Source organism: Nesoenas mayeri, assembly GCF_963082525.1.
Source record: "Nesoenas mayeri genome assembly, chromosome: 1".
NCBI lineage: Eukaryota > Metazoa > Chordata > Aves > Columbiformes > Columbidae > Nesoenas > Nesoenas mayeri.
The window spans coordinates 192,846,997-192,865,376 of NC_137541.1; the positions used below are offsets into that span (position 1 = coordinate 192,846,997).

General features: G+C 42.8%; 2 protein-coding genes across 2 annotated transcripts in view; both read left to right on the forward strand.

The window, feature by feature from the left end:
- Positions 1–10,398: 10,398 nt before the first annotated feature.
- Positions 10,399–13,538, forward strand: LOC308053442 (uncharacterized protein; the record flags this gene model as incomplete). Its single annotated transcript, XM_080364303.1, has 3 exons — positions 10,399–10,564; positions 11,243–11,305; positions 12,733–13,538. The coding sequence occupies 3 exons, from the start codon at positions 10,399–10,401 to the stop codon at positions 13,536–13,538; spliced, it is 1,035 nt and encodes a 344-aa protein (XP_080220429.1).
- Positions 13,539–15,425: 1,887 nt separating this feature from the next.
- The window catches only part of MIPEP (mitochondrial intermediate peptidase), a gene marked incomplete at its 5' end in the record, with an annotated part of 77,384 nt that continues 74,429 nt past the window's right edge, over positions 15,426–18,380 (forward strand). Inside the window, one exon of the mRNA XM_080364314.1 lies at positions 15,426–15,743. Coding sequence (XP_080220440.1) covers positions 15,426–15,743 — 318 coding nt within the window. The remainder of the gene's footprint in view (positions 15,744–18,380) is intronic.

The following is an 18,380-nucleotide window of genomic DNA, read 5'->3' on the forward strand; positions in this document are numbered from 1 at the left end:
GTTGTGGAGGGAAAATCTTGGGCTCCCTTGAGCCAGAAATAGCACCTTTGTCCAGAAGAAGGAGGAAGATCCTCAACGCTGCTCTGAAGTCAATGTTGCCAGGTGCGAGCATTGCTGATGAAGAGCAATTTCCCTTCTGACAAAGACAACTTGCTGTTACTCTGAAGCAGCAGCAGCAGCAGCATTTGATCTCTGTTTTCTCAGTTATGTTGAAGTAGTGATGGAATCAGGCAGGTCATTGTAACATTTCATTTTTCTTAATCTTATATCGATGGCCAAATTTAGGATAGGGAGGAGTTTTTCCTTAATAGTAGGTATATCAGGAAGGACTCTTAGGAGAGTTTTCTCCTTCTTTCTGGAGCACTGAGCAGAGACTGCCCATTAAAATCAGGTGGAGAGATCCCATGTGATTAATCTGCTGTTGCAGAATTCAGTGGACCCTGATCCTTCCTGTCTTTTTCTATTAAATTGCCAAACGGCAGGAGAACATCCCGCAAGGCCTTACCATATTCCAGATTGGAACAGGGAAATTTTATTCTGTCATATAGAAACATGAACAGAGTGCGAAATGGACTGTAAAGATGTGTGCAGTTTTTGCACACAAGTGGAAACAAGAGGAGCCCAGGGTGTCTTGGTTTGCTTACTTTCAGTCGCAGCAATATACTGCATGCATGTATGCTCTTCAGTGTAGAGCTTTTATATCACTTTTTGTGCACTTCTTAGCCTGGGAGATACTTCTTTGTATTTCCGATATGCTTTTTTCTCTGTGTAAAAAGTATTTTTTTTATTTTTTAACAGAGATTATGTGAATGTACAAAGTCAGTTGAGACAGTATGTGCTGACTGCTTGCTATGTTACATAGTTCTCACACTTCATATATCTTGATTTAGAAAATGGATTAATGGTAATGTAAATATATTGAAGTGGTCTGGGATCCATGCTTCTTATACACAGTCAATTGACAATGGGTTTTAACCAATTATTTCTTCACAAAGAAAGAGAAACCCTTACTGAAAGAGACAAAGAAATTGTGTGGATCAGAGATGGATTTTTGCTCAGAGTCGTCAGTCTGGCATTGCTGTGATTTGCCTACGACATGAAGCTGGTTTGGGAAAATAACTTTTAAAAAGCCACCAGGAAGAAACAGGATCTCGATTACTTGCAGCATTGATCATTTATGCTTGATAACTCTCACTAAGGATGACAAAACTGTTGATAATATGGAAGGAAAGAAAGACTTCATGTGTTTCAGAACTGATGTGTTATGAATGTCTTTACAATACCCTATGCTGCTGATTAGGGGCATTACCTGATGATAAGGAAAGATCCAAGAGTATTCTTTGACAATGGACACAATCAGCGTTGTCATGAATCTGTAATATATGAAGAATAAACAAGGGGCTAGAAGCCAGGCATCTTAATAACAATGTAAAAAAGCCTTATTTTAAATATGTACTTGTTCCTACTACTTTGTTACCTCTATCTTTTTATTTATCATCAGTGTTGTGAAGCCCACTAGTCACTAGATTTTGTGATCTGATAATTTTGTGGCAACTTCTGCAAAGCCCAGGTATGTAGTTTTGATTTTTAATCTTTTGAGAACTGTACATTTCAAATGCCTTGTGTATATAGTGCAGCAATAATGCAAAGTCTGGTGATGCTCAGCCAAATTGTTCACTGCATAGTGAACTTCATTGCTTGTGCTTTCCCATAGCGATGGAAGATGACCTGAAACTGTTAAGAACTGGAAATATGCACTGACATTTTCAATGATCCAGCTTAAAGAAAATGCACAGGAAAGTTAGTGAAAAAAAGCTGGCTGGGTTTTATTTTTCTTTTGATGTTTAAAACAAGCCATCTCCTTCCACATTTTTAAAAAATATAATTCTAAATGGTCAAATTAAACACAAGGAGCAGACTTCCAAATGCAGGCGTGGATGCATGCCCTTCCCCTTAAATGAGCAACCCTTCTGTGTTTCTTACATAACCAATTTCATGGGTACTTGGCATGTTCAGGCCTGCAAACCAAAGTGGTGTGGAAGTAGAGATGATGTTTTTCATAATCATATTTTGAAAGATTTGTTCTAGATGCAAAAAAATGCCTGAAGTTAGATTGCAGTGCTCACCCAGAAACTTTCGCAGCTGGACCTGAAGACATTATGAGATCCACACTTATTTATGTATTTGTCTTTGCTAAAACCTACTTCCATCCAGGCTTTGGTTCTGTGCAGTGCTGCAAAAAGAAAAAGGAGATTTTGAGATATATCATCTGACATGTCTGTGCCCATGAAGGCTCTTCCCATGTAGTAGTGCTGGTGCCTTAGCCCTAAAAATGAACAGAAATGTTTGCATACGGTTTTGGATGCAGCAGGTTTTTGTGCTCAATAAGCAAATTTCAGAGAGAGAAAAAAAGTAAATGGTTCATGGTGCAGATTACTCAGGACAGTTTTACATATCGTACCCTACATAGAGATATGGTTGTTTTATAATATTCTTTGTGTCTTTCTTTGCAACCTGACCTTGCAACAGATTAAGATAAAATATAACAAGACAGGCCAAATTTAGACTACACCATAATCTTTAAAACAAATTACAGTTAAATGAAAACACAATTACATTATCCAACAATTAAAACAAATATTTATTTGGGGTTCAGCCTGACTTTAGAATCTGTGGGAAAAGGAGTTCCAATTAAAATGTAAAAGTTTGTATTGTAGCAGCTCTTACCCTGATACTTCATTCTGATGACAAAGCCTATAGATGATCGAAAAGGTGTCATGGCAGCATCTATTCTTTTCCTCTCACTTTCTCATGCTCTAAGTTACTATAAAAAGTTTAGGGCAACTACTAAGCACATTTGTGCCTCGTTTAGATAAAGCAGAGCCAGAGCCTTCCCCATGGCCTGCTGAGCAGATAACCTCAGACTTCATGCATGAGATGCAGTAAAATATAGTTGTCCTCAAGTGTGTTCCCACTGAGTTAGGATAATGCCAAGCCATAATTGCATCTAACTCAGAGCATTTGATGTATAAAATAATAAGATTGTTTTACAAGTGGCTTTTGCCATGCTAAATTTCACATTGAGTTTTAGTGGTCAGTGTAATAAGGGAGCTCAAAGACAGACTACTCAAATGTTCCACATTTTAGTTGTCTTTTGAAAGTAATGATAACAGAATTTTGGAGCCAAAGGTCTTCAGCCATAACTAACACAGTACCTTTCTTTGACTGCCTTTCTGCTTTTTTTTCTATATATGTGGCATTTGTATGAAGGAGATGCCTTCTGAACCATCTCTAATTTAAAACTATTTGTTGTAAATACTAGGGATGACTTGCATATATATTTTATTTTGACAAGTGTTTTGTAACATTTTATCTTGCGTCCATTGCTTTGTGCATCTTACCATCTGTGTGCTGTTACACGTTGTAAATGAAGTGTCCTGGCTACAGAGCAGATGAATTGGCTGTTGACAGCTGAAATACAATGTATAGGACTGCAGTAGCTTGATGTGCATTTGTTCCGAAGTAATTGCATTACAAAGTATATTTACTCTTGGAACAGTCTTTGTCAAATGAATCTATTTTCTGGAAATAAGTACACACTTACATTCCCATTATTTTTCTCTTACTGTACATGTTTGAATTAAATAATGTACAAAGCTGAAGTTCCTCAGCTGTGTCTTATAAAATTTTACTGTGCGGTTTTAAAAATATTGTGGTGGTTTTTTAATTGTCTACAAAATCTCTTAACTGTCATATTTATTTTATTGTTTTTAAGCAAAAAAGTCACACTGTCCACTTTTGGTTTTCCAGTAACAGCTACAGTACTTCCCAGTACAAGTTCATTTTAACAGGCTACTAAACCTGATTCTGGGGTTGAAGTCTTCGTCATTCAGGCAAAACCCGTCCTTGTTACTGTCCCAGCCGTATGCGTCTGTGCTCACTGTGTCCTCACCTTGTCCTGGCAGACAGCTCCCACAGCACCCCTGGGAAGTAAATGGAAACACAGCTTCTGTATTAATGAAGCTCCTGCTAACAGAGGACAGTGATTTAAGTACTGTGGTTTGGGTAAGGAAGATTAAATTTTATTTTCTTTGGAACAAAAGCAAAACTTTTTGGAGGGGCTCACCCAGAAGGCATGTTCTGCGAATGGGTGTGAAGAAGCTGACCTGACTGCTTGTTAGAGCAGTTGCCAATGGTGCTGAAGTTTCTACTGCTCTGATTCAGGGAAGTTTTTCATTTCTTGTTATTTTGACAGAACAGAGAACCACATCTGAAAGTTGTGTGTGTGTCCTTCCTGCTCAAGGCTGCATCAAAAAATAGGTATCACTGAGACACATTAGCTTTAATAACATATTTTGCTGAAAATTTCTCATCAAAAACACTTCAGTGAGCTCAAATGCTGGCAGATTACTTGGGTTTGCCAGCTCTTTCCCTGTCTTTCCAATGTCCTTATCTCTGTCTCTTGGTTCACCTCAAAGCTCAGAGTTTCCCAGGCCTCCCAAGTGCACTTTGTGAGGTCAGTCAGATGGCTGCAAACCATCCCGTGAGCAAGTGCTGGAGTGCAGCATTCCGATCAACAGGCTTTCTCAGGAGCCTGAAATGCATCTGGCCATGGTGAGCTCATTTGTGTGTTTTATTTCATTCTTTCGCATTCAGGCCCAATCCTGCAGATCATTCCATGCCACCAGGTTTTAAGTTCCTGGAGAGCTGATCTCTCAGGTGGAGCCATTAGTGCAGAAATATAAATAGCACTGCTTGTCTCTTTGTCTCTCTTGGGTTTTTTTTAGTTTGGTGTTGTTTTTAGAGGCTACATGATGGTAACGAAGATAAGAATTGAAGCTTTCCTATGTTACAGTATCAAAACTGCATATCATGTAGTCTGTAAGAAAAGTACACAAACATTTAGTGTGTTTCTGAATATTTTTCCAAACTCAGTTATTCTAACTAAGTGGTGAACATGTAATTGTGAGAATGTGTCAAAACTATAAACTGTCAACACAACTGTTTGACATTTTTTAAATCTTAGGTCTGTGTTAGGCTTAGTTCACTGCAGTCAGGACTGACTGTTTTTCCAGGTGAATATCTAGGGCTGGGACATCGCATACTGCCACTATTAGATATCTAGGCTCTGGTTTCAAAAAGAGGTGTGTGTATGTTTGCATACATACGTATTTACATACATCCCCACTCTCCCAAACTCCCCCTCCCCTTATAAGCTTCATATGGCATCTCCAGATAATGTCTCTGCTGGCACGTACCACGGTTGCACCAGACAAGTGACCTACACCCATCACACCCTCCCTCTTTACGTTACAGCTTATATTTCTGTTGTGCAACTTGGCGAGGGGAAGGCAACACCTGGGAAAGGTTTTACCTGAGTCATTTAAATATTTCAAGCATTCAGCCTGAGCCATCAGCAATGGCAGACAAACCACTCTGCAGGCAAGTGAAGGCTGGAAGTTGCCTGCATCACCGGAGCCTGGTGTCAGCAAAGTCCAGGAGGACAAATTGAGAGGGCAGAGGTCAGCAGAGCAAGGAGATCCACTGCCCTCCATGGGCTGAGTTGCACTCTGAAGAGAAACACAAGATGGTGGACTAGTAGGATTTATCGACTCTCCTAGCAATTTTTGGAAAGCTGAAACTGCTTCAGGGAGAAGGAGCTCCAGGTGCTCCCAAGGGACTGTGCTGGCAGAAATAGGCACAAGCCAAATTCCTCCTTGTTTCTGGCACATAAGAAATGAGAAGGCAGAAGGCCCAATATATACACTGAAATGAACTGTCAGTAGATGAGCCACTAGGCACAGTTAACCTTGGCCTCTACCTATGAGCATCCACCAGACTTCAGAGATGCCGACTCATGAAATACTGAAAAAGTGTTTAGAAGGTGTTCTGCTGATAAGGTTGGGTACATCTTCTTTTATTAATCATCCATCTCATTGTTATTACTGCCATATGAAGCTCCTAACAAAGGTAATTAGCATTGCAATCAAACTAAAAAAAAAACCCCACATCTCCTGCCATTCAGTTGCAACATTTTTAAAGAGCGAATGATGAAGTGGTATAATTATTTCCAAGGTATTGTTTTGTGACGTGACAGGGCACACTAAAAAGCAGCTGATGGTAATGTGTCTCTCTAAGGCCATTCCTACAACACTTCTCTTGTTTCTCTGCTAAAAAAACATTAAACTGGACTAACTGCAGAGTCCATCAAGGCAGATCTAACTAATGAATTATGTCATTCTCACCTCTGGATTGGGACAGACAGACCTTAACTGTTGAACTTGTAAAATTCACAGCCTCTTTTGGGCCAGTATAAGGGTTCTGCTGCCCCAGGAGCTCCTGCTGGTGCCAGTGCCATGTCCCCAGGAGCCACCAGCTCTCAGTGCTGTTCCACAGAGCCACCAGCTCTCCCAGCGTGCTGCAGCCAGGAAGGTTCATCAATAGATCCAGATTTTCTGCATGGCAGGGCAGATCACTGAGGGTGCAGCCCTAATCTGGCAGGGTGGGCTATTTTGTAATGACTCAAACTTTTGAGATATGAGAAGAGGCCAAGGCTGAGCAACCCTAGAAAAATTCATATGGTATCTAATGGGTAAAAAGAAAAGGATTGTTTGTCATGGCTCTCATTTCTTCTTCTCAATTAGCACAGCAGCGAGGCTAATTTGGCAATGGAAGTTCATTCAAGGACAGCAGCTAATTGCTGCACATTGTCCTTTCTTTTCCTCAGAGCACAGTAGACATAGCGTCCCAGATAAAAACCAGGGCACCATAAGTCTTGCAATATTTTTTTATTACCACAGGGTGGTGGTGAAGACCTTAGTGAAAACTATTGACTGCTCAGCTGCACTGAGGGTGGATTATTTGATATGCAGACCGTACATGTCGTATCTTTGCAGTGTGGGAACCCCCTCAGACACAGTCACTTGCACCAACAGGGTGAATTAAGGCCACTTCCTATAAAACATTAACTCCTGTCACTATTGGTTTTATCCTTCACTGTTCATGATCAGCGTTAAAGGAGTTGATGATACGCTCCGTTGCTTTACTTCCCCTAGTACTCAAACAGCAGCAGTTTCAAGACACAGTTAAGTATCAAGTTATGGCTTCTTCAAATCTAGGTACCAATAATAAATTTAGCAGCACAATAGCTCTGACCAGTGCTTGAATGGCTAGATGGGGAGCCTGCTAATTACACATGAGAAGCTCTCTTTGTCATTCAATTTATTTACTTTAATTTAAGCTTGTTACTTCTTTTCCATAAGCACCTAATATATGTAGTGCCATATTCACAACATTATTTTTAATTTCTATAGTCTTTTTGTCCCTATTTCCATTGCAAATTGCTTGCTACAGAGGTTAACTTTATTACATGTTTTTGCAGAACAATAATGGTATAAGATGTGCCTTCTGTCCTACAAACCAACCAAGCTGTCAAAGGCTAATATTTGTGTAATACATTTTTATAATGAAATGTAATACATTTTTATAATGAAATCAAAGCCTTATTAATCCATTTTAACAATTGTCTTTCAAGTAACAGTGGCAAAAGCCCAAGTACAGAGCACTTCAACCTTAGTATTGGAATAAACAGAAAGATTCCAGTTTAAACCTGTTTTAATTATTGAACAGCTCTCAAATTTAAATCACTGACCTTTGAGAATTTAGTGACCAAACAAGTGCTTGTCCTCAAGGCACATATTTGGATCTCGCATTAATTTACATGCAGCATTTACACTCTGGTTAAAGATGCCCAAGAATACTGCAAGTACAGAGTGAATGAGGTAAGACCAGAGATCCTACACCTGTGATGATGGTTGTGATGATGATGATGATGATATTGATGTTGTCAGCTTGTGGAGAGGGATGCATGTATGGGGACCGGGCTGTCTGTTCCTTAAGCAAGAAACACTCCCTTAGACAACAGGGAATGGAGTTTTCTGTCAGTGAACAAGGACTGTCAGACTTCTCCATGAGGTGCATCATATCCTATCAATGGCAGACAGAGCCCTTATTCCTTTTGCACTCCTCTGGAGTTGTTTGACTAAGGCAGAAAATGTTTTAATGGCTCCGAAATAGCAAATGTTTGATCTATTTTCAACTTCCTTTAGGGCTAACCAGCAGCAGCAGACATAGCAAAATTTTGCTGGTGGTGATCAAACATCTTTCTGTAGACCATTGGCAAGGGCACCATAAATCACATCTCCAATAATTGTTGCAAATTGGCAACTTTTCTGAAGTCATAATTAAAAGATTAAGGAAGATGTCCCAAACATAAGGTCTTCCCCTATAAATTATTTTAAAAGAGTATTTAGATTGAATATTGCTGACAGGGTGTAATTATTCTTATTAAGAACACACTAGTCTCTGTATGGTATTTGTATGCATTGCTTCATAAGCTTGCGAAATGGTAGTGAAGGGATTAAACAGAAGATTAATTTCTTTAGTCAATGCTAGTTAATATTTCAAAAGGAATACTGATCTTAGTATTAAGGTCTCACTAATGCACAAACCAATTCAAAAGCCAATTATGTAAAGTTTATTCATTCCGACTATCATTTTTACCTGTATAAGTACTTAACCTATATAGCCCAAGCTTCTGTGCATTAAACGTTTATGAATTCTAAATAAAATGGGCATTAATTTTGTTGCTGTTTGATTTTTATTCCTCCATCTAATCTCTTCCTGTTAATTGCTATTAGACTTACTTAAACCAGGTGTGTCCAGAATTAATATGAATGTATTTCAGCGGACATCTATTAAAAGCCTTAATATAGGAGTGACTCTCTAATGAAAGGATAAATATAAGATGGACTTTAATAAGCATTGTCACACGAGCAGGAAGAACCAGACTAAAGACCCGTTTTTGCAAAAAAATTCTCATACTTGATCCCTCACGTATTTGCTCTCATCTTACCCTGCTCCAGCGCTGACTCTCAGAGGTCGACCAACTTATTAACCTGGTAGATGACTAACTCCAATTTTTTTTAAAAAAAAAAAAAGGAGAAAAAGGGAAAAACAAAAAAATCGGCTTTGTGAAGAGTGAATGGGTTGAATTGCTGTAGCAGCACCAGAGCCAGCTTCTGGGAGACAAGAGGCACAACTGCAGTCATGAGCAGGCACTGGGAGAAATGTGAATGGAGAAGCGGACATTAAGATCTCTGCTTCTTCTTGGTTATGCACTGTGTGACTGGTGCAATTATATTCTTTTCCCTTAAGAAGCTGTTAGATAGATACTAGGTTATTGATGGCCAACATTATCCAATCAAAAGTTGGAGATCAGAAAGATGAAAGGTCTGCTTAGAGGCTCCAAATGCATAGGGTGCCATTTCATAGGAAGTTCTTGCACTGGAAGACATAGACAGGCTTCTGTCTGGCTCTGAAACACAACAGTGGCCATGAAGTAGCTCCTCTTTGGTCACTGTTCTGGCCAGAGGAGTTTACAAAGCAATTTCTGAACAAGAATTGCCTGTATGTTATATAAGATAAACTACAGCTCAAATAAACAGGACATTGTATGAATCATTGGTCCTACCTGAATCGCACCTCAAGACAAAATTGTGACTGTCCATTTGGGCTTAGGACAGCAATAATATTATTATTAGTGCACTTCCTTGTAGGCTTGCCAGACATTGGGGTTTCAAGGTTTTGGTCAGAGTAAGTCAGATCACTGGAAGTTCTTTGGCATGCAGCTGCTGCAGCTGTATATTCCTTGCTGGGAATAAAATAAAATAAAATAAATAAAATAAAATAAAATAAAATAAAATAAAATAAAGATGATAATTTTTTGCTTGGGTTGCCTTTCTATTCCAATCTTGAAATCCAGTTTAAGTTCAAGTGAATCCATGAAATCTGGACTTTGTCAGTCTACTCATGGTTGAAATAGAACAGTGAGAAACTAGGGGATGCACGGAGCTGTTGTTTGCTGGCTACATCCTGAGGACATCAAGGGCGGCTCTAAACTTCTTGTGACTTTCAGCTGTACCCTCTTTGCAGAGGTACTTATTTCCACAAGTCGCATTGCATAAAAAAAAAAAAAAAGAAACAGAACCCGATGCTCCAAACCACAGAGAATTAAGGAATAATTGAAGCTGTGTAAAGCTGAGTTAAAAGTCTCAACCATGTAATGAAGCAATGACTGATATTCCCATTAAATTATTATTTGGAACAGCACTTAGTAGTTTCCAGGATTGTACTTAATGCTATATACAGACCTGTAAATAAAACAAAACAAAAACAACAGACATGGTGAAAAACCATTTCCTCTTTTTCCTCCTTCCTCTACACTACATCCCCTCCTTGAGCTCACAAGATAAATATGGAAAAATAGATAATCAATTAGGCAGATTTAACTTTTCTTTCTTATATCTTTCAGACAAAATCATATAACCTATCTAAAGAATGAAAAGCTGGATTATACTGCTGGCTATTGTAGTCAGCACAGCAGAAACACAAACCCAGGATGTCTGTACCCAAGGGTATCCTGGCATGCCTGGTAATCCTGGGCACAATGGCATACCTGGTCGGGATGGACGTGATGGTTCAAAAGGTGACAAGGGGGATACAGGTACTATGTTCAGAATTAATGATTTAATGTATCAAATTCAATGCCATTATTTTCCAAAGTTGTCTGTAGTCAGTCCACATTAACAGTATTATTCTGCCTAGCCTTCTCAAAACATTTCTGACATTTTTCATTTGCTTGTTTGAAGAATGAAATATAAAGAAAGACCTAATAATGAAAGCAAGATAGCTAATACTATTAAGAGGTCAGGCCTGTGAGATAAAAACAAAAGAAGAAAGACTTTCCCTTCTATCGTGGGAATACTTTTATGTCTGTTTGAAAATTTTAAAGCCTGTAAACCAGCTGCTGCACCTCTAAAATAGAAACTATATTTCTGCAAAGAACTTCAAACCCAGTGAAAGAAAAAGCAAACAAACAAACACACACAAACAAACAGAAAACAAACAACAGATACCATGTTTAGTGTAATAAGCAGTGTGCAGTGGCAAGAACATTTCTCTTATTTAAAGTCTACAGCTGTAGAATTTGCTTCTGAGTGCACCTACCTGCTGTAACTCAAGAGCCACTGGAGTGGAGGAATGGAGACTACTGAAAAACAATCAGGAACAAGGCTACTCTTTATATTAGCATTTAGCCAGGCTTGCAAGAGGAAGGATTAGATGGTTCAGCCCAAGTTTAATGGATTGTTTAATGAAGATCTGCTTTTCTCTTCTGTACTAGGCGAAGCAGGACTTCCTGGCAGTCCAGGGAAAGATGCTGCAAATGGAGAGAAAGGCGAGAAAGGTCAGAGAAGAAGCATTTAGATTTATTATTTGTCTATCAACTGCTACCCTTGTGTTTGTGAGCCCTGGATGTGCTATACATTCTAGCTGTAGTGAAAGTATCATAAATTATTAAAAACTCTTTTCCAGAAGTAATAGAGGCTGCATATGCTGAAAATTACAAGAATTTGCCACCTCCAATTATCCCACTGCCTCTGATGGACAACTTGTTCCCTCAGCCTGTCATCCTACCTTTCCCATCTCTGATCCTTTTGTCAACTGCTGAGGAAGACACCACATCTGCATCTACCTCTTGTGCATCCTTACAGTAATTGTGCATAGACAATGTATATATCAAAAATTGTGGAAGTCTGCCAAATACACTGTGTCTAGGTTCTCCAAATTCCTTACGGTGGTCCTGAAAAGTAGCACATGGTATACACATCGCATAGGAGCAATGACGACTTGCTCTACAACCCTCAGACTTTTCTTCAGTCTATTAGAAGTGACCCCAGTCCTGGAAGGCACATGAGACACGAGGCCACAAATATTGTTTAAATTACCCAAGCTATCTTTTCTTCCTGTGTCCTTGTCCTGATCGACCTGCACTGCTTTTCTCAGAGGCTCACTGTAGAATGTTGCCTATTTTCAGTTAATTGCTGCTGTTAAATAATCTCAAGTGTAAATTGAAAAAAGCAAACTGTAAATATAGTGTTATTCCTAACATCAGAAAACAGAGGCTTTTATGTAGAAATCCTTCCCTGACTGATAGAATGTATGATCATCATGGTTTCTTTTTTCTGTCAACTGCTTATGTGCCCTTCACATCATGAGACCTTCATCTTCAAACCCTTGTGCATCAGTCAGAGGATTTTCAAAGGCTTTGAGCTTCAGTCCAAGACTGGATGAAGGATAAATGGAGCATGGGTAACAAATCACAAGGACACAAAGCCTTTAGGTGCATGTTAGTAGCAATCTAGGTAACCCAGGCAAAGTTCTATCATGTAGAAATTATGGAAAAACACAGCAAGCAAGTTCTGGGTGTTGTTCAAATAGAACCTTCTTCTGATTAAACTCCAAACCATCTCCCCCATTTTGTATATCAAAGGCTGAAAACAAGTGTCTGGACAGATGCCGCTTGTGCCTGAAATGATGTGAGCTGTCAGTTCTACCATCAGCACGTAGACAAATCACATCTTCCTTTCTTTGAGCTTATTCTTGCTGCTCTCAGATTGGGCAACTGTTTTCTAACACAAGATCAGGTTCTGTAGATATTATGCTTATCCTGCACTTGAATGTATGAGGAATTATATACATACAGTGAGCACAGTATGTACAATGGTGACATACACCTACACATACTTGTCTTTGTGCTGAAATTGGTGTTGTGCCCCACTAATCCAATAGAAGATCACAAGAAAGTGTATTTTTTTTTCTTTCTCCATTTAGGAGCCAATGGGACTGTTGAAGAGAAGGGCAACAAAGGAGATAAAGGAGAAAGAGGAAGACCTGGGAAACTGGGACCAAAAGGAGTTATAGGATCAGTGGGTTACAAAGGTCAGAAGGGAGAGCTGGGACTGCAAGGACAAAAGGGGTTAAAAGGAGATATTGGGCCCATAGGTCCAAAAGGGACAAAGGGTGAAATTGGCCATCCTGGAAGAGTTGGTTTCCCAGGGCCTATTGGCCCAACTGGTAATCCAGGTCCTAAAGGTAACACTGGAGATCTGGGACCACAAGGTAATCCAGGAGTTCAGGGGGAAAGAGGCTTGAAAGGCGACAGAGGGGATAAGGGGAACATAGGTGCCCCAGGAGTCCTGCCAAGGAGTGCTTTCAGTGTTGGCCTTACAATCGCCACCAAATTTCCCCCCCCGAATCGCCCCATCAAGTTTGACAAGGTTCTGTATAATAGTCTAAATGACTACAACCCAGCTACTGGGAAATTCACCTGCAAACACCCTGGTGTTTACTATTTCACCTACCACATCACTGTCTACTCAAGGAATGTCAGAGTAGCTCTAGTTAAAAATGGCATCAAGATGCTGCACACGGTGGACAGGTACCAGAGTGGAGAGGACCAGGCCTCGGGAGCCACCATCCTTGAGCTACAGCGGGGAGATGAGGTGTGGCTGCAGGCTCACCAAGGAGAGACTTTCAATGGGCTGTTTGCAGATGCTGATGATGACACCACCTTCACTGGGTTTCTCCTGTTCAGCACCTCTGACCTGCTGGAGCCACTCCCATCACCCACCGCATAACTCCATGTTATCCATGGATGCTGTACATCTGTGTCCTTCGGCACTCCCTAATAAAGCTGTAATCTGCTGGCCAGTTTCTACAGGATTCAACGGAGAACAGAAACCACCCACGGAGGCATGCTGAGTGCTGAAAGGGAGATGCAGGACTGTAGGGCAGGTTAGGACCAGCTAGGTATTTCCCTATAAGTTGAGTAAAATTTTTTTCTGACTGCTGTAGTCATCACAGTAGGAAGGTGTAGGATCACACTGCCTGTACGTGTAGGAAACCAGGTCTCATTATGCACACAACTGCTCATTTGCACAACTTACTGTGATGAAGCTTTCATGACCAGCTGCTAAAACACAGCTCAGGGCTTCAGAGACATAGTCAGAAGAGTTGAATTAAACCACCTTCTTGTCTCAGCCACAAGATACCAAGGGTTTATCCATTAAACTGTCCTAATGTACTGTTGCCAGCTTTATTTTTTAGAACTCAAAATTTTAAAGTTCCTAATGTGCATAAACCGTCTTTATGGCTGCAGCTGCTGTACAGTTGGTTTCAGGAATGGCTGCTGCACAAGAGAGGGCAACTCTAAAGTGTCTAGAGTGCTGGGCTTGACACATCACTGGTTTCATGACTTACTGTCACTATACAGGGCGCATGCACCAGTTCCATATGACAAATGTTTTAAAAGAAAGTGGGATAAAAGAAAAGATAAAATTTCAAGTTCTGGAATTAGGACATGTGGGTCCTGGCCATCTTGTGTAAACATTGAGCAGCAGTCACTTCCACTTTATATCTTTCTAGGTGGCATGTGTAAGATGGACTTGAAACTTGGTTAGTTTGCATCCAACCATTTCAAAATAATTTTTGGATCTGGCATTAGCATAGTTTGATACCCTCACAGGGGCTGCTTATGAGTTTTGTGGATTTTGCAGCTTTTAAGTATGGTTGTTTGCTCTCTGTATAGCTGGATGTCTGAAATAAGAGCAAAATAGGAAGTGCCATGTGGCACATTCTTTGACGTGGGCAGATACTCAGTGTTGGTGCAAAAATACGGCATAATGCTGCTGTACTTCAGAATTAGCAGTGAAAACCAAAATCTCCCAAATGAAAGATAATTGACACTGAATCAGGCAGACTGGAGAACCTATCCAGTGATATTTGCTGCGCCATAAAACTTTTAGAAATTTTCTCAATTTTTTTTTTTTCTCCCCTAAACCTCAAAAATACAACAGGTGCTGGTAAGTCTTGCTCCCTCGTCTCTTTCAGTGAATAAAGTGGAGATGCCAACTGACATGGGTCAGCATCACGAAATTCCGTGCAAATGCGATGCAGGAGCGGGAGCACTAACTGCACACGGCCCGAACGCTGCCGGGAGACACGGAAAGGTGGACACAGCTTTTGAACCCCGAGCGCAAATACCAGATGCAAAACGAACATGGCGAGCTGGGTTTCTTCAGGAAAAACGGCTGCACTGCTCGTGCCAGCTGAATCACAGCGGGGGAGGGCTGGATTACAGAGGAGAGGCTTTTGCGACTTCAACTGGAAAACACGTAGGGGACACTTCAGTCGGCGGAAGCCGCTCCTGTCCCCGCGGGCTCCCGCAGGCCTGAGGCCGAGCGCGGCCGGCCCGCCGGGCCCCTCCCTTCCCCACACGGCAGCGCCAGCCCGAGCCACGGCCGCCGGCAGAAGCGGCCTCCGCCCCCCAGCGGCCGGGGGTGGAGCGGGGGGGAGGGAAAGCGGCAGCCAGGCGGGCGGGCTGAGGGGAGCGGAGGCCGGGCAGCTCCGCCTCCCGCTGCGCTGGGCCCGCCGCCGCTCCTCCTTCTCCTCCTCCCCTCGGCCCGGACGCGCGGAGGTCGCGCCGCGCCGGGCGCGCAGGGCCTAGTGTCAGGCTCCGCTCCGCCATGCTGGCCGGCTGCCGGCGGGCGCTGCCGCCGGCGCTGTGCCGGGCGCTGCGGAGCCGAGCGGCGGGGTCGGGCCACCGGGCCGTCAGCACCAGCTGGTGCCCGGTGGGCGCCGCTTTCGATGCGAAGCAGCAGCCGCAGCAGCTGCGGGGCAGCGCGGCGGGCTGGGAGACGGTGAGCGGCGGGACGGGAAGGGCCTGCTGCGGGCGGGAGGCGGCCCTGGCCGCCGGCAGCCTTGGCCTGGCTTGGCTTGTGTGTCGCGGTGACGGGGACAGCTGGGCTGTTACCAGAGCGTTAGGCGGTAACATCTTTGTAAGGGTTTGTTTTGGTTCTGATCAACCAAAACGTCCTGTCTTCTGGACACTCAAGTGTTTGAAAATCACAGCCTTGTTTATTGAGGCATATACTTAGAACCTCAATAGAGACCATGTGTGTATTTATATATATATGTATACATTACCCTTTCCACTCCTAGCTCTTGCCTGCCTATGTCTCTTTTTAATCTGTCCGTGTCTGGCAGTGCTTCAGAATCAGTGAGACCGCTGACATCCTTTTGCATGGATATCGTTCCTGACATTCAGTTGCTTGTGGCAGAAAGCATTTGTTTGCTGGGTTGGTGACACTTGGGCTTTCTGATTTATTTCTTTTTAGGGTGAGTTGAGTAGGTTTGTTAATCAGAACAAGTTCCTGGACAGCATGTGTACTTTCAATGGCCCGGTGCAAACAGAATACTTACACCTCTAAAATCCAGGTGCTAGTCTGCTGACTCCGCTATTCCTGCCGTGGTATCAAGGCTGATGAAGCTGTTGAACTCTGGGATTGAGTGATTTATAGAATTATAGAATAGTTTGGGTGGGAAAGGACCTTCAAAGGTCATCCAGTCCAACCCCCCTGCAATGAGCAGGGCCATCTTCAACTACATCAGGTTGCTCAGAGCCCCATCCAGCCTGGCCTTGAATGTCTCCAGGGATGGGGCATCTGCCACCTCTCTGGCCAGTGTGTTCCAATGTTTTACCACCAAGCTTTTAGTTTAAAACCATTGCCCCTTGTCTTGTCGTAACAGCCCTGGTTAAAAACTTCTTAGGGAAGTTTGTAGTCTACCTGGAGCCCGAATCAAGGATATTGCTAGAGAGCTCCCAAGACTGGTGCACCCGACAGACTACTACCCGCTGCTGGTCTTCCAGACAGATGGGGAGGAAGCTGCTTCCCATAGTCTAAGGGCAATGAAGAATGATTTCAAGGTCTTGGGAAGGATAGTGAAAGACTCAGGGGCTCAAGTGATCTTTTCTTCACTCCTTCCATCTTCAAGTGACGATGTGGGATGGAATAGGAAAATTCATTCTCTAAATGGTTGGCTCCAAGAGTGGTGCTACAGGCAGGGCTTTGGATTTTTTGATAATAGTTGGTTCTATAAGACACCAGTCCGAACAGTGTCACGTGGGAAAGGTTTATCTCAGAGGGGCAAAAGAATGCTGGGGCAGGAATTAGCTGGGCTCATTTGGAGAGCTTTAAACTAGGCTCGAAGGGGGATGGGGTTGTAGCTGGGCTTGTCCCAGTGGGGCAGCATTCTAAAACTGATGAGGACCAGGTGGCCTCCTATGCTCCTAGGGAGAAATGGGAGTGCTCTGCTCGCTCCCTGAAATGCCTGTACACCAATGCACGCAGCATGGGGAATAAGCAGGAGGAGTTAGAATCCTATGTTCGGCTGGGAGATTATGACCTGGTGGCAATTACAGAAACATGGTGGGACAGTTCACATGACTGGAATGTGGTCATGGATGGCTATGCCCTTTTCAGAAAAGACAGGCCAGCCAGGCGTGGTGGTGGAGTTGCTCTCTATGTGAGAGAGCAACTACAATGTACTAAATTCTGCCCAGGAGTGGATGATGAGCGAGTTGAGAGTGTATGGGTCAGGATCAAGGGGCAGGCTGGCAGGGGTGACACTGTTGTGGGCGTCTGTTACAGGCCACCAGATCAGGCTGAGGAAGTTGATGAGGCCTTCTATGGGCAGCTGAGAGTGGCCTCGCAGTCACAGGCCCTGGCTGTTGTGGGTGACTTTAACTTCCCTGATGTTTGCTGGAAGGACCATTCAGCCAGCCAGCCACAGTCCAGGAGGTTCCTCCAGTGCATTGATGATAACTTCCTCATGCAGATGGTGGAGGAGCCGACTAGGAGAGGTGCACTGCTGGATCTCATCCTCACTAACAAGGAGGGTCTGGTCGAAGCAGTGAAGGTTGAGGGCTGCCTGGGTTGCAGTGACCATGAGATGGTGGAGTTCAGCATCTTGTGTGGCAGGAACAGAATAGCAAGTAGAATTGCAAGCCTGGACTTTAGCAGGGCTAACTTTGGCCTTTTCAAGCAATTGCTGGGAGAAATCCCATGGGCAAGACTGCTTGAAGGAAAAGGGGCCCAAGAGAGCTGGATTGCATTCAGAGATTGCTTCTTCCACGCTCAGGATCAGAGCATCCCCACACGTAGGAAGTCAAGGAAGGGAGCCAGGAGGCCTGCGTGGTTGAATAGGAATCTATTGAGTATGCTCAAGCAGAAGAGGAGAGTTTACAGGTCATGGAAGCAGGGGCTGGCCACTTGGGAAGAATATAAGGCTGCTGTTACAGGATGTAGGAAGGCAGCTAGGATAGCCAAGGCCTCCTTAGAATTACAGCTGGCGAGAGGGGTCAAGGACAGCAAAAAGAACTTTTTCAAATACATAGCGGATAAAACTAATACCAGAGGCAATGTAGGCCCACTGAGGAATGGGGTGGGTGCCCTGGTGGCGGAAGATACAGAGAAGGCAGAATTACTGAATGCCTTCTTTGTCTCTGTCTACTCTGCCGGAGGCTGTCCTGGGGAGCCCTGTACCCCAGAGACCCCAGATGAAGCCAGGTCAATGGAGGAGCTTGCTTTAGTTGATGAGGACTGGGTTAAGGAGCAATTAAATAGACTGGACATCCATAA